This window comes from Leiobunum rupestre, chromosome 4 (genome assembly GCF_980474605.1).
Source record: "Leiobunum rupestre chromosome 4, qqLeiRupe1.1.hap1, whole genome shotgun sequence".
In the NCBI taxonomy this organism is placed as follows: Eukaryota; Metazoa; Arthropoda; class Arachnida; order Opiliones; family Sclerosomatidae; genus Leiobunum; species Leiobunum rupestre.
The window spans coordinates 57,766,549-57,781,531 of NC_143387.1; the positions used below are offsets into that span (position 1 = coordinate 57,766,549).

Here is a 14,983-nt window from a genome sequence, read left to right on the forward strand (position 1 = left end):
AATTTTGGTCGTAATTACGAGATCAAAGCAGATGCATACATTATCTATAGTTTATACATCAAAAACCCAAAACCTATTTATTGGGTTTCTTGCACCCGCCAAAAAATTAGAAATAAGAAATGTAAATAGAATATTTTTATTGAAGATAACATTTTTCCTCGATAATGCGATATTACAAATGCAGAGCTCTTACATAATATTCAAATTATTATATATTTCACGAAAGAAAAACCTTTTTTGAAAGACTTGAATGCGTTTTTTATGACGCAATTTAAAAAATGGCGGTAAATTTAAATTTAAAAAAGGCAATTGGAAAAACCCATATGGTTTATATTAGACAGTTTTTAAGCTCCACGCGTCTGAGCGTCAACGAGCTGCCTATAACATAACCAGTTTAACTAGTTCAAAATTTGAAACACAATTATTCGTTTTGACCAGAAGTATGATGTAAAAATTTAACATGTACTCATGGAACTAATAAATAGCTATTTATTAGTTCCCATGATATACCTTTGCAAGCATGAGGCAGTTTTCTATGAGTCTGATTTTCGTTGCAAACCTGCAAACACATACTCTGCATCACAGCTCAAAACCGGGCCCCTCTTTCCCACTAGGCACTCTGGGCAAGTGCCCAGGGCCCCGCGATCGATAGGGGCCCCCTAGTTCCTGCCAGATCATCAAACGATAACCTATATTTATTACTGAAAAACATATTTATTTCGAAAAAATCAAACGATAATGACTGACTACAATACCTACTTGCTTACTAGCTTTTGCTTATCTACTTTCTTTGTCTATTCTAACAAAATAGTGCTCTGTCAAGGTCATAGGGGCCCCATTATCCTAATGTTCCCAGGGCCTCCAATATGTTAAAGACGGCCCTGCTCAAAACTTTCCAAGTCTATTACTTCATCTAATGTGAAATTACACTGCCTAGGGATATCCCTCATTTTTAAACCATATTTTTTCTTATTAAATAGTTTTGAAAACTCATTATCTACATAATAGAAATAAGTATGTAAATTTGAAAAAAATATAACCCAACTGATTTTCAGAGCTATTATAGAAATATAATAGTAGTATAGAAATATACTACTACCAAGTCAAAGTCGGAGCCGGTGATAACATCAGTGTCGAAATAAGGTTCGGTCAGGAAATGTGCATTAAAACAATAGGAAGTGTCATACTTATTGTTGTTAAATAAATAATAATCAGCTAGGCTAACACCCAAGGTATCACCTTAGGCCTAAGTCATTAAGCGACTTTTAAAGCCATTAATTAAAGTGGCCGGGTTACAATGCTTAGGAGGGTGGTGGCAAGCCCTTCATGCCACACGAGTCAACAGCCCCCTACATTTATTATTATGTTACTAATATTCTTTTCTAAAAAGCTTGCAAAAGTTCATGTTTCGGGCATTGTACAGGGATATGAACAGCTGCCTGGGAGATATATTAGACAAGCTAAGCCTGCGCTGAAAGACTTATATTTATTATAATCACCCTTTTTTACCCTAGGAGTTTTCAAGCTCCGGCTTAACTTGTCTAGTATATACTTCTGGTGAAACTTATAAAAGTATATTATTTTCTCCTGTAGTATATAAAGCAATCTACACATTAATCCATACATTCAAACAATTACAACTCGTTTCTCTAGCGGAAACAACTAACGCGTTAACAAGTTTTGGAGTAAATTTCTTTATTTTTGGTAATGGAATCGTGTTGACTAGAAACATTTATACTTTTAAAGTCTTTGATGTATAAAAAAAAATGGAAAATCGTTTAGGAGACTTTAAATAAATAATTTGTATAGGGCAAGTTGCAACGTTGCTGCCTTTAAAAATTGATTTTTCAATGGGAAAATCAAATTACGTAATGGAAAATTCAATTTTGTTATTTGAGATTTCGCCTCACTCAAATTTGGCACCTTACATCTATCCAAAAACAATTGGTTATTATTGCCTTTCGTAAAATTCATTTACATTTATCTCTAACACAAAACATGTCTAAAGCTAAACAAGAATACCTATATTATGTAGCCAAAAGTATTTGTCATAACATTGTCAGAAATTTAAAAATTTACAACAAACAATATTAAAATTTAAAAAAAATATAAGCTTGAGTTAAAAGCGAAGGAAAAATTAAATGAAATGTATATTGAGTTTATATTTTGCAATGAGCTATGAAATATAGGATAAGATAAAATATTTACAAATCATACTGTTGTTCAATATGTCTGGCCTTTTGTACTTTTTTATACACTTTATTATATATATATATATATTCCTAGCTAAACTAATTTAACTTAAATTTTGAGCGATTCTTATAAGCATTAGTTTTTACACGTTCTTTCACGTCTGATGGACAGTTTTAAGATAAGTATTTTAACAATTTTGTATCAGCTTTAAAATAAACTGGCTGAATAGTTAATAGCATGGCGATATGTTTTAACAAGCTCAAAAAAGAAACTGCCTTTCATTAATCTACATATTTTTTAACATTGGCTTAGGAAAAATATAAAATAACCAATGTCTTATTGTAAATGCATGCAGGAGTGATTTAACTAACTTTATTGTTCCCCTGCCAAATAGTTAAAATTAGGCAGATTTCGTTACAAAACGTGATCAAATCCGAGTTATATTTAAAATTTAGTAGCCTATAATTTGAGTCAGATTTAAAATTACTGAAGTCTTATTTTTAAAAACAACTTTGCATGTGGTAGAAATTTTCTCTACGAGGAGAATAAAATTATATTCAAATACCGGGCTTAAAAACAATATGCTAAATACCAAAGTTCAGTCGGTTATTTAGTTTGACTAAAATTTTTATAAACTCATTAACCATTTTTTTAACACAAAAAAAAATAAAAATAACAATACCACTGTTTAAAATATTTCTTTGGCTAAGTAAATTCGTAATTTTTCAGTACTTAAATTTGTAATACTAATTCCTTTAAAAACCTAGTAAAAAATTAAACAACACGCACGTTACCCTAATTTGCTTAATGCCCGGATGTGACTATTGAAGAACGTAATAAAATAATTCTTACTGCCAAGGAGGCGAATCAAGATAGCCACCAATGTGAAATGACATAAAGGATGACTTGAAGAATGAGAACAGACACAATAAGAGTAAGATCCGAGCGTTGGGCAAGAATGTCTCCATTCCTCCTTTGTTGGGCAATAACAGACTCAAGGTGTCGTTGTAGAGTTTGTAAGGACGTTTGCATCTCTTGTAAAATTTGCTGTTGAGGAAGCAATACTTTTTCAAGCACTGCTTCTTGCTTTTTGACTGAATTCGTAGGTTTTGAAACTACAACTCCGGGTGGTGACGGATGCATACCCAATGGACCTAATTTTAATAACAAAGAATCTTAAGCTTACCAAGTTAATAGTAATATTACAAAATTATTACCTTCACTTTCAGTAGAATCACTAACATGCGTAGCGCCACCTGGGGAAGAGCTTCCTTCACTACCCCCGTGAGAAGCTAAACTTCGGGGACGATTTCTTCCACGCTGACGTACAGCCGCCACTAAAGCTCTTTCGACTCTGGAATCCACAGATGACAAACTGTGTTTATTGGGTCCATTTTTGGATGAGATATTTGTCCCAGATCCCTTCTTTCCATGCAGGCTTTTAGTTGCGGCAGCTGCCTTTTTCTTCACTACATTCACTCTTTTCTCATCCATACTAACAATGCTACTCGTTCGAACAACGGGAGTTCGATGATGAGTTTTTGTCTTTACCAAGTAATCTTGTTCATATTGAATCACGTCGTTTCTTGGATCCCAAGGCCTTGAACTGATCAATTTGAATAAAATTAGTAAAAAAATAACTTGGAAAGGAAACAAAAGTAATTTACTCTGAATTTTTATAAACCCACTCCCCAGTTAATATATCTTGGACAAAAAATTTGGGGTTCCATTTGTCAAGAACGGCTAGACGGTCTTTGGCTGCTTTTCTTTGCGCATCTTCTAACAATGTTTTTTCATCAGTAGCTGCCATTTGGTCTCCCCGAGCTATGGCCAAAGATACATGTTGCCACAATCTAAAGAAAATGCAGGTTAAAATTTCATTTACAAATTGAAGAAAGTGAAAAATGTAATTAAAATTATACCGTTCAGATTCAAATTCTCCTTGAACTTCAATTGGTACCGTGAACCTTTTTAATCTATTGGCTCTAATTTCCGGAGTAGGTTTCCAATATAAATACTCTTCGGTACTTCGTTTATCTTTAAAGAAAATTTCCCCATCCCAGTGACCTTCGATGGTGGCTAGGATTTCTTTACCCAGTTTAATTTTCCCCGTTACCATGTTTCCAAGCTCAGGACCACCCAAAAATGGCTACAAAACAATAAACATATAAAAAAGTTTTTACTAAAAACCAATCAATCAATCATTTTAAATTTTAATTAATTTTACCTTCAGTTTAAATTCCAATTCAGTTCGATAGCCAGTTTTCTCGCAACAAATAAAAATTTTTCCTCCCAATTCCATAGTTAATGTTCCCATTAGTATTCCCTTGCAGTGAGCATAGGGCATCGTTATATCGTAGTTTTCACCTCTTGTCAGTAAAGTTAAATGCGCTGTGCCCTCTAAAATAGCTGATAATGAATTGCCATAGAATTTAGATTTGGCTAAAATGCTGCCACTTATGCAAAATCCATCTTGACGGTTAGTAACGTAAAAAGCTGAAATGGGTGGATGATGTGATACCTTTAACAAGGAAATAAAAATTAATATTTACATTATTTTTTGATATATGGTAAGTTACTTGTTCCGCAATGTAAAAAGTCCGGCTGCCATTATTATGATGCCGCCAAAAACACCGGAAGGTTTCACCAAGAATGGGATTATAAGGTTTCTTGAGTCCTTTTGGTTTTTTATAAAAACCAGAAAGATACCACTTTACTACGAGCTTCATTCTTGTAAATGGATCATCTTCCAACACAGCTCTGCACAGTACAAAACGTTAATTTAAAAAATAAAAAGGAATCATCATTAACCTTACTGGGAGAGAATGTCAGCGTGATAGTAATAATCCGACAATTTATCAAGAAAGGATCGGGCTTCTAATATAAATGTAGGCAGAACAACTCTTGACAAGTCCATCCCTGGGCGAACTTGCTTCAATAAGCTCCAAATAAGGCTTTTATTCTCTTCAGCCATATCCTCAGTTTGACCCTCAGCACCTTCCTGCAAAAAATTAAATTTCAAATATTGCAAACTTTGGAAAGAACTTTAATAACTAAGAAAATGTAAGGAGTTTTTTGAAAACAATTCCACAGAACCATGATTAAATTAAGCTTACAATTCCAAACTCTTCAGCTCCATTTTCGACGTAAGGTGTTTCAACTGGTAAATCACTCTCCTCCTCTGGTTCTTCCTCCTCCTCCTCCCCAGGTTCGGAGAACTCTGAATCTGTTGACCTATGACTACAAGTACTAGGAATGTCATCTCTGGCATCGTCAGTTTGAGCTCCCTCATCATCTAAATCTGGTTATTGTTTATAGTTTTGGTAGAACAATAATTATAACGAGATGGTTAAGCATTTACCATGGTCTCCAAAATGTTTTTCAATATCACTTTCATCCCATAATTTACGCCTGGGTGTTCCAATATTGTTGGGTGAGGACGATAAAGTAGTTGGATTTTGCAAATGGTCAGGATCCACATCTTCGGGACTGTTGGTTGCGGCTATTTGGAAAGTTTGCTTACCTCCACTCATGGTTCTCATCAAAAGACTAGTACATCGAAGGGCTAATTCTAAGGCATCCATCCAGCACTTTCCAGCAGACTCTGAAGGGGCTCGAAATATGAGGTATGACATTGGTAAGGGCTGTACTAGAGGCCCAACTGTTAATTTATGATTGCCCTATTGTATATAACCAAAAATCAATTACTAATAACATCACTTGTATCACATTCAAAATGAAGACTATTACTCTGGAAGCCCATATAGATTGTTCTAAAGGATGGAAGAGCTTGAAACAGAACCCGTCTTTTTTAGAAGGTCTTTCAATAACCTCGCATGAATTTAATAGAACTGTGCCAATCCAATGGCTACTCTTTTGAGTTTTTTCCGTTTTGTATAGAAGTAACAGTCCGGGTTTTAAAACACACCACAATTTGGTCCAGCCTTTCAATGTTCCTCTGACTTTTAACCAATCAGCCATGACAATTATTGATGGATCTTTTAAAGTACTCATCAGTTCTTTCGCTACCCGTTTCTTCTCTCTACGATAATTCTTCCTTTGAGCCTGCCAAAAATGAACATGTAAAAAATCAAAGAATTTATTCCAAAAAATGAACTAATGCAGAAAAGTACCTTGTAAGACTCCCTTTTTGTTAATTTCGTCGTGGAAGACAAGTCCATACTTTTCAAATCACCCTGAATTAATTAAAATATAGGATAAACATGTTCAACTAAATGCACGTTATTTCCTATCAAAGTAACTTACCTTTGGTGACGAGTCAGACATTGTTAATGATTCAGAAAGGGGCAAAGTAGATTCAGAGTCTTCCACATGACTTTTTGATCCTGAAAAGTTAGAAATAAATCGAAGACTCATTGATAACACAATATTATACTTTGAAAGTGACAAAATATTATTTTGAATATATATAGTCACAATAGCGATATTAGCTAGTAACGCAAGACATCATTATGAAGATGAAATAAGGAAAGATTGAAAACTATTTGGCAACAAGACTATTATACCTGAACTTCCTCTAGTGGCATGTCCACGTTCAAAGTAACTGCCACCCTCCATACTTTAATGTTTTATTTAAACGATTTTTGAGGCAAATAACGCGTCACAAGCGTCACTAAATGAACTTTTAACACCGCAATCGAAGGTGTCCGATGGCGATCTTGCGTTTTACAGTTAAGCCTACTTTCCAGGTTGCTATGCAATTTATCGAATTGAAGCGGTTAGTGTAAATTTTAAGTTACTTATACATGGATAACTGGATTAACCCGTAAAGGAATACATTAAAATACAAATACCATAAAAAGGTAAATGTTTTCCCGATTATTGACCGGATGAGGTCAAATACCGTGACCGGACGTGAGATCGACCCAACGACATTTTGGTTAAAAAAAATCTAGAATGCTCTCATTGGGGCGACTCAAGGAAACCGAAAAGACCAATAAAATTGGCAGAGACGAGAATGGTCAAAGAATACTGAGCGCGCTAAGGAATATCGTAAAAAGATTTATGACATCTAATTTCTGGGCTGAAAAACAACTGGCTGCAAAAAATTGCATTAAAATAATCGAACAAAGTCCGCGTAAAAGAGGTACAGGTCCAAGGCGCGACAAAAACATTGGTCCCGCTGCGGAATTAATTCGGAGTACGAAACAAATAGAAAATTCCTTATTAAAATTAACCGCGCTTAAGCTAGGTTTCACTGATAAAGCAAAATAAGGAAAATCTCGAGTTTGCCTGTTCGATAAGACCTGTAGTGAAATGATGAATCAAATTTAAGGGTAAACCAATTTTCCTTCTCGATTAAAGCGATACGTCAATAAACAAAACCGGCAAACGTAACATTCCCTTATTAAAATGAGAGCGTCTATCAGGAACGCCTGGGCAAGCTGAACTCTAGTTGGTTCATATTTTCCCGCCTAGACACCCAGGCCCCTAAATTAGCATTTACCCTCAGTACAGCCACGTACATCAGTAAAGGACCAAACACCTTTTTCGCCTACTTTTAGTTGCCGGTTCATTACAACATTCTATAAACAAATAAATGAAGTATGAGTCGCTCACCCGTAGATTCAGTCCTATTCAAGCAGCAGGATAAAGAACCACCCGAACCAAATACTTTTCCACCGCGTCCAATAACCATAATCTTCTCGATTTCAAGATTATAACCTTAGGTTTACCGCGGTAGCATAAGGCCAATTAAAATTCGCTCAACTTCCTCAGATTTCCCGCACTACTTAGCTGGACCGGCGATTCTTCGCGTGAGTAACTGTGCAGCTATAATCCAGCGAATGCAAAACGAAAATACGGCAAGAATATGGGATTTTTGGGCGTGTTACTATTATGCAGCCGTACGTCTACGTGTAGCTGTCCGCACAGCTGCGGTGTTTGTAATGGAATATATATAATCGCTCCAGCTATGTGATCACTGAATAGAAAATGGAAGTTAGAAAAGGGTAACACGGTCTAGAAAATGACGACAGATTTCAAAGGGTGTTTACGCTAAGATTTTGTTTACGACCGTTTCTTTCGATTCTGGCTTTAGTGTCGAAGCGAACGTATTTTTAACTTGAATCAAGAATAGCCTTACCTCTACAAAATAATTAAGCAGGAAATTTTACCTTTAAATGAAAACTTCTAGAAAGTTTTTAATCGGGCTCTGAGTCATATAGCTTAAAGATAATGTAATTAAATAAGTGCTTTAAAATTAAAGCACCTGTTTTTTTTAAATTTCCGTTTTTCCTTACTGATTTTGGCGGGGGAAACACAAGGAAAGAAACGCTATTTTTGATTAGTCGGATTGAAGTATCGACTCGTAGAGGTATTTTAATGTGATATCGATATAAAATGGCGTCCCTTTTCTGGGGTAAAAAGTGACTTATAAAAGAAATTTACCACATTTTAATTGGAAAGATATTTTGCCACTCATTACAGTGTTACCCAATTCTAGTTAACCCCAGTCCCCCGGTCAGTACGCATCTGTTGATAAAGAAACAACACATACATGGAAATTTTTATCAGACCTGTTATTGCCATGTCTTCAGCACTTTGAATTGAAGTAAACTGATTTAAATTCGTCAGGTTATATTGAGATACGGAAATAGTGGGGGCCATTTGCAATCCCTCGCTTCCGGTTTGGAGTCTGGACGTCCTAGGGTTGTCGTTAAGATTAAGGCTTTTATGCCTATCCCGTTTCTCGATGGGTTCTTTCTCTTTCTTATCTTCATTTCTGTTAAAAACTTGGAAAGCCCAGCTAGATTTTCTTGCTATTCGTGCACCTATATAATTGGGGCGCATTTGTGAAAATTTACTTAAAAGAATTGTATGGTTTTTTTAGGTCGATTAAACAATTCAAAACATACCGGAAGGAAATCCTTCAGATTTCGGGTTATTAGATGTCTTATTTTCGTCAACTTTCAAAACAACTGTAAACAAAATGTTATATGTATATATAATTAGTATTTATTTTATACACGATTCTATTGATTATTCTACGTCGATTAGCACCTTTCGGAAGCGCACGACATACCTGCGGCCGGAGAACTAGCGGATCGCGAATACTTGATCATTTTCTAGCAGCGAAATATTTTCCGAGAATACAGATGGAGGCGTTAATTTAAAATCGCTATTTTTAGACGCTTAACGTTTGAACTATTAATAAACTCAAATCAGAGACATCTTTTAGCTCGAAATCCCGGAATTGAGTCTGCGATTGCAATGGGCGAAAAATGAAGATCAATTTCTTTATGGTCGATTGCCACAGATAAGAAAAAAAATGCACTTTGTAATAATTTGCTGATTCGACAAGACTTAATGTAATCTCCTTCTCTCCCCTTCTGATGTAGCGGTATTTTGGAAAAGCAAATGGAATAGAACTATATCCAATATGTATTCAAGCGTCGTTGTTGAAGCCCCGTTTGTTTTTTTACGAAGCTTTAGACAACGCCACAAGGACACTTGTAAATTCGTGATTATGCATTTGAACAGTAGAATAAATATATTCCCTTCTTAGAAGGAAGTTGCGCAGTTAAAAAAATTAAAAATTATTAATTCTGTTTTACCAAACTCCGGCATCGATCGAATGATGACGTCATTGAAGTGTAGTGGGGATAAAAAAATAATTTGCGAAGAAATGCTGTACGCATTGGTGGTTCAGTGGTAGAATACTCGCCTGCCACGCGGGTGACCCGGGTTCGATTCCCGGCCAATGCAACTTTTTTTCATCTTATTTTTTTAACTTATTATTATTCGAGGAGTTGATTAAGCAACGCGTGAACAAAATAAGCGTATGCTGACGCTAGAACTGATGTCATCGATATCATATATATATATATATAATGAGCGTCGAATCAAAAGGGGTCTAAATAGTCCTAATCGATATTATGCCGCAAAATATTATTGTATATTCTGCACATTTGGCAGGAAAACGAAAATTGGCCATTTTCGGCCTAATTTGTGTCATTATAGGGTTGTTTGTTTTTGGACAAAGTTTAAAGATCGTTATAAAATGCTTAGAGCATAACTGACTCATTTTGAAATGACGTTATGCGCACGACACAAAAAGTGTTATTTACAGGATTTTACGCCCAAAACATGGCGGGGTATTTTCAAGTGCAAAAGGAATTTTAAAAGCCGCTCGGGCTGCCATTGCTCGACACATTCGGAACACCTGAAGGACATTCCAAGTCGCGTGCAACCCTTTGTTGAGCAAAAACCAAACTGAAGAACACTGTCGACTAACTAAAATCTTCGTAATAAGCGAGTTTCAATAATAACTGACGCATGCGCACTCTGGCGAAAAAGCAGACGAGGATGGTACTTTGACGTCATACCTAAGCATGACCTCGGTGACCCAGGCTATGACATCAGTTTAGACTTCCCTTCGTTTCTTAAACGTATTATCCTAAATCCTAATAGTTATATTTTAAAGTCGATAGATGCCGGTGTGGTTATTGAAAGCTGCTGATTAAATATTAGATTATATTTCATTACATTAGAAATAAATTGCACTATGAGGCGATACCACAAAAAATCTAAACCTAAAACATTAACTAAAATTTATCGCATGCGACGGCCGGGAATCGAACCCGGGTCAACTGCTTGGAAGGCAGCTATGCTAACCACTATACCACCGTCGCACGCTCAGCTTACTTATATAACATTACAAGTACCAATACTAAATTGAAAATAAATAAAAATTAAAATAATTGCCATATACATCTCCTGAATTTTGCGTTTAAATAGCAAATAATAAATGCGTTTTTTAAATCATCTTACTAAAATAGAATTTCAAAAGCAATAATCTCTTCTAAGTTAAGAATTTTCAACAACAGATGGCAGCAAAAACTAAATCGCGCGCCAAATTTAAATGCGGAAAACTCAAGTACAAATTATCGTTATTCCTATTTCCCTGCAGCGTCGATTTTTGGAAGTTTATAAGCAGACGCTATTTTAACACGGTTGACATGTATTTTACTAATTTATATAACAACGAAAATGTATGTAAAGCAGGCTTGTTTTCTAGTCGTTGTAAAACAGAGTTGCCATCCATTTTAAAGGTAAAATAATTAATTTGACACCAAAATATTCATGGCAAAAGCGGGTTATAAGTTTATAACGAGTAGTATGTTAATACGTTAATACGGAATAAATTAATAGACTCTTACAAAACGAAAGTTTAATTTAAAACAGTTGAACATTATTATGATCGAATAGTCTCGCTTAGATATCGTTTTCCATTTCAACCTCCGCTTCCGTGATCGACATAACTGTTTTATTCCTTAATTTTGGCGGGTTATAGCATTCCAAATACTGAAAATCATTCCACTGAGGGAAAGTAATGCCCAAGATGTTGGCTTGGGTTATCCATAAAATATTCTGGTCGCAATCGACAGGGTTTTCTGCGGGGGAAATAAAAGTTAAATAAACTAGTTTAATCTCCTCCATCTAGAGTTGTTAATTTTCCGGAAATAAAATTTTTTAACTTTACATTTTAAGGGTTTTTATTCTAGACTAGTCTAGAGGTTTAGTTTTACTTTTGGATTCGACAAAATGAGGCGAAAATGCCGCGAAATTTAAATTTTTGAAAAATATTAGGCTAATCATGGAATTAAAAACTTTCTTTTTTCTTTTTTTTTTCAGAAAAATACGGAAAATTATCCGGAAAGAAAGGCCTCGTATTCCGGAAAATTTTCCAACTTCCAACTCTACCTTCATCCAATCATTTTAGAAAACTTACCAGCGAAAGCGGTCATTTGCAATTTCGGGAACATAGGTACGAGTAAATACTGGTTTAAAGTCTTGAGCAAGTTACCAGCCAAATCGACCGATTTCAGAACCGGCATGGATTCGAAAAAGTCTTCGGGAATATGTTGAATTCGATTCTTTCTGCAAGAATTACAATATCTGAATTAATACTTTCGTGTACATTTGTAAATTTATCCGTTAACTGTCCCCAAAATTTATGTTTATTTATGTTTATTATGACTGTGTTCTTTGAAGATGACATCGCAGCCTGTAACGTTGAAATCTAAAGTTTAATTATAGCATTTTAAATAGTAAGGTCAATAATGTATTTATTTATATGTCGAGACTATTGACGGACACGTTGAGGCCCTAACCCCGTCACGCTAGGGGGGGGGGGGTAAGTGGTTTATTACGCGGAACTAGATTCTTTTCGTGAAAAACATAACAAATTCTACGAAATATTCATTGTGAGTACTAATCAGGATTTCCTATAATAATTTTCTGGTTATTCTATTTTCCAAGTTCTTTATTTTCTTCTTAGCAACGGCAGTCAGCCAATGAATGGGAGTAAAGGCCCAAACACACATACGGTTCGCAAGCGATTTCGCCTGCGAATTTTCGTGCACGCGCCCATGCGCCATGACTTCCATTCTATTTAAGTCACGCGACGCGACGCGATTTTCCAGCGAAATTTCGCGCGCGAAGGCTATGTGTGCATCCGCCTTTAGTCCCCCAAGCGGCGGTTTTCGGAAGCTTGCGTGTGTAACATGGTGAAGCAGACGCTATTATGTAACATAATCACTCATAAGTATGCCATAAAAGCATTTTCGTTAATGAAACCTTGTTCACGGGATATGACGTAAATTACGTCACTTACAACTCCGTGACGAAATACGCGTCATCAACTTTAATGATGGGAAACGGAAGTTAGTGAGATTTCCTCGCGCGTTTCTGGCTTTGCCCGTGTCAAGTTTAGCTCGTGCCTCGCGATCACATGATTTCATTTCCATGGTAACCTTTTCAATAGCGCAAGGATTATAAGCATTTTTGCATTTTTGGGTCCGCTCAATGTATGTTCCGCGTGAAACAAGGTCTCATTGAATTTTTTTCAATGGAAATATTATACAGAGGCATACTTATGAGTAATTATGTTACATATGGTAAAATAAATAATTTCGAACGAAAAAATGCCTCTGCCACCACGATGACCCGTTAAAATTGTTATACAGCACGACTCCTAATTTTTTCTCCCTATGATTTATCCGCGTATTAGAGTATAATACTATAATTAAAGCGTATCGTACGAAGACTCTAAGAAACTAAAATTACTCCGATACCTGAGAACCATAATTCTGAGTCGATAGGCAGGTTTGGGAATCTCAAAACGCAAAATATCCGTCAGCATATTATTAGGAAGGCTCAAGCTCTCCAATTTGCGATTGGCTGACAAAGAACGAGCTCCAATTTGGGTCATCGCAGTCCCGGACAAGTGAATGGAGTCGAAGGGAACGGAGGACATCATTTCCAAGTTTTGAACGCGGACGCTACCCTTCTTTTCCCAGTATCGTTCTTGGTAGCGGTTAAACGCGTCGATGGTAATGGACTTTAGATTCTTCAAGTTCTTAAACTCGCCAAAGTCAATTACTTCGTTGATAAAACAAGACGAACACGTGAACTCGTTCAACTTGTACTCGAGCCCGTCGAAAACGGTCTTCTTGTAATGGCCATTGTCGTCCGGTGGTCCGGAAAACCGGGTGAAGTTGCAGTCGTAAAAGGCCAAGTTGGATATTTCCATAGCGGAAAAGGCGGATTTGGGCAGATACGGGAACGACGACAAGACGATGGTCAACGTGGAAATTTTCTTTCCGTGGAACGGTTCCAAACTACTAACCAGGTCCGAAACGCTCACTAACTTGTTGCAATCGACGGTGAGGAAATAGGGCGAGTAACCCGTCTCGTAGCAGCTACATTTGGAAGACGAGGTCTTCTCCGGACACATCATGCTGGTATTTTTCGCTTGGGAGATGACCACCGCGACACCGATCAACAGAAAACTATAGCGAAACGGGGTCAAATCGAACATTTTAGACAAGCCGGGGGAAAATTAATAAGCCTTTATCATTTATAGGACAAGCTCCTATTGTTGAAATTAAACTAGAGGAGCTTCTGAAAAATATTGAAGGGGCGACAGTTTACAGAAAGTACGAGCTGCCAATTCGCCGTCGAAGAGCCATCAGCTGAATACACAAAATTACGGAATAAAGTCAAGGTTTGAACAGTTTTCGGACGGAAACTTTCCGCTTTTGAACCATAAACCTATAAGGAGAAGGGATTTATAGCCGCGGAACTCTCCAGCCAGTAGATGTACTTGTCGAACAAATGACCCGAAGCTAACGGACGGAATAAAATTTATCCATTCTTTGAAGTTGCATTCGGTTATTTTAATAAAAAGAGGAAAAGCTAATTTCCTTTTGGTACAAAGAACCCGAAGACGCTTATAATAAGAGGCTTATTACGCTCGGAAGTACCAAATCCGACGCGAAAGAAGGAAGAATTCGGCGCTCGAGAATGACGTTTTTAATTACATTTATTAGGAAAGTAGGGAAAAGTCTTGGGCCCGGTGTTGATTTCCAATTGAAGACGGAGTGGACGAAAGGCGAAGCCCTCCCCGCGGGCGACCATTTCGCTGTTTGACATTCTATCGGCCGGTGTTTCCGAGGAATCTTTGCATCTGGCGATTTATAGGACGCAAACTTTTCGGCGTTATTGCGGGAACACCGTGGAATCGAGGAATAACTTTCACCGCTTTCGCAAAACGAGCTAAATATTAAAATTGGTTCTTTGGCGCGGAATCCATTAAGAGAGTTGGGAGTGCTGCCCATAGACGGGATTTTGGGCCGTTCCGCGTTCCGCTCCCACGAACGCCATTAGATTTCCCAGGGGATAAAATGGTATTAGCGGACCATCTCTAAACGACGACAACTTTTTAAAAAGGCCCGCTAGCTTTTGTTTCGCTAAAAAAATGACC

General features: G+C 36.7%; 2 protein-coding genes and 2 non-coding genes across 6 annotated transcripts; 1 reads left to right on the forward strand and 3 right to left on the reverse strand.

Annotated features, from left to right (window-relative positions):
- Positions 1-120: 120 nt before the first annotated feature.
- Positions 121-9,625, reverse strand: Orp8 (Oxysterol-binding protein-related protein 8). 3 transcript variants are annotated; one of them, XM_090173466.1, is made up of 15 exons: positions 9,239-9,625; positions 9,072-9,134; positions 8,733-8,987; positions 6,460-6,539; positions 6,327-6,389; positions 5,944-6,258; positions 5,555-5,873; positions 5,310-5,494; positions 5,010-5,194; positions 4,773-4,953; positions 4,421-4,714; positions 4,116-4,342; positions 3,861-4,046; positions 3,411-3,799; positions 121-3,347 (listed from the first exon to the last, which is right to left on the reverse strand). In XM_090173466.1, the coding sequence occupies exons 1-15, from the start codon at positions 9,276-9,278 to the stop codon at positions 3,061-3,063; spliced, it is 3,069 nt and encodes a 1,022-aa protein (XP_090029592.1). In that variant the 5' UTR covers positions 9,279-9,625; the 3' UTR covers positions 121-3,060. The 3 variants fall into 3 exon arrangements, with proteins under 3 accessions (XP_090029592.1, XP_090029593.1, XP_090029594.1); XM_090173467.1 differs by lacking the exons at positions 8,733-8,987; positions 9,072-9,134; positions 9,239-9,625 and adding exons at positions 7,774-8,137; positions 8,211-8,280; XM_090173468.1 differs by lacking the exons at positions 8,733-8,987; positions 9,072-9,134; positions 9,239-9,625 and adding an exon at positions 6,720-7,376.
- A 225-nt stretch (positions 9,626-9,850) lies between these two features.
- Positions 9,851-9,921, forward strand: TRNAG-GCC (transfer RNA glycine (anticodon GCC)). The gene has a single exon. It is a non-coding gene; the product is annotated as a tRNA-Gly (tRNA).
- Positions 9,922-10,775: 854 nt separating this feature from the next.
- TRNAG-UCC (transfer RNA glycine (anticodon UCC)) lies at positions 10,776-10,847 on the reverse strand. Its single transcript has one exon. It is a non-coding gene; the product is annotated as a tRNA-Gly (tRNA).
- Positions 10,848-11,430: 583 nt separating this feature from the next.
- LOC149948446 (uncharacterized) lies at positions 11,431-13,954 on the reverse strand. The gene is made up of 3 exons (XM_090171076.1): positions 13,293-13,954; positions 11,948-12,096; positions 11,431-11,609 (listed from the first exon to the last, which is right to left on the reverse strand). The coding sequence occupies exons 1-3, from the start codon at positions 13,952-13,954 to the stop codon at positions 11,431-11,433; spliced, it is 990 nt and encodes a 329-aa protein (XP_090027202.1).
- Between the last annotated feature and the right edge of the window lie 1,029 nt (positions 13,955-14,983).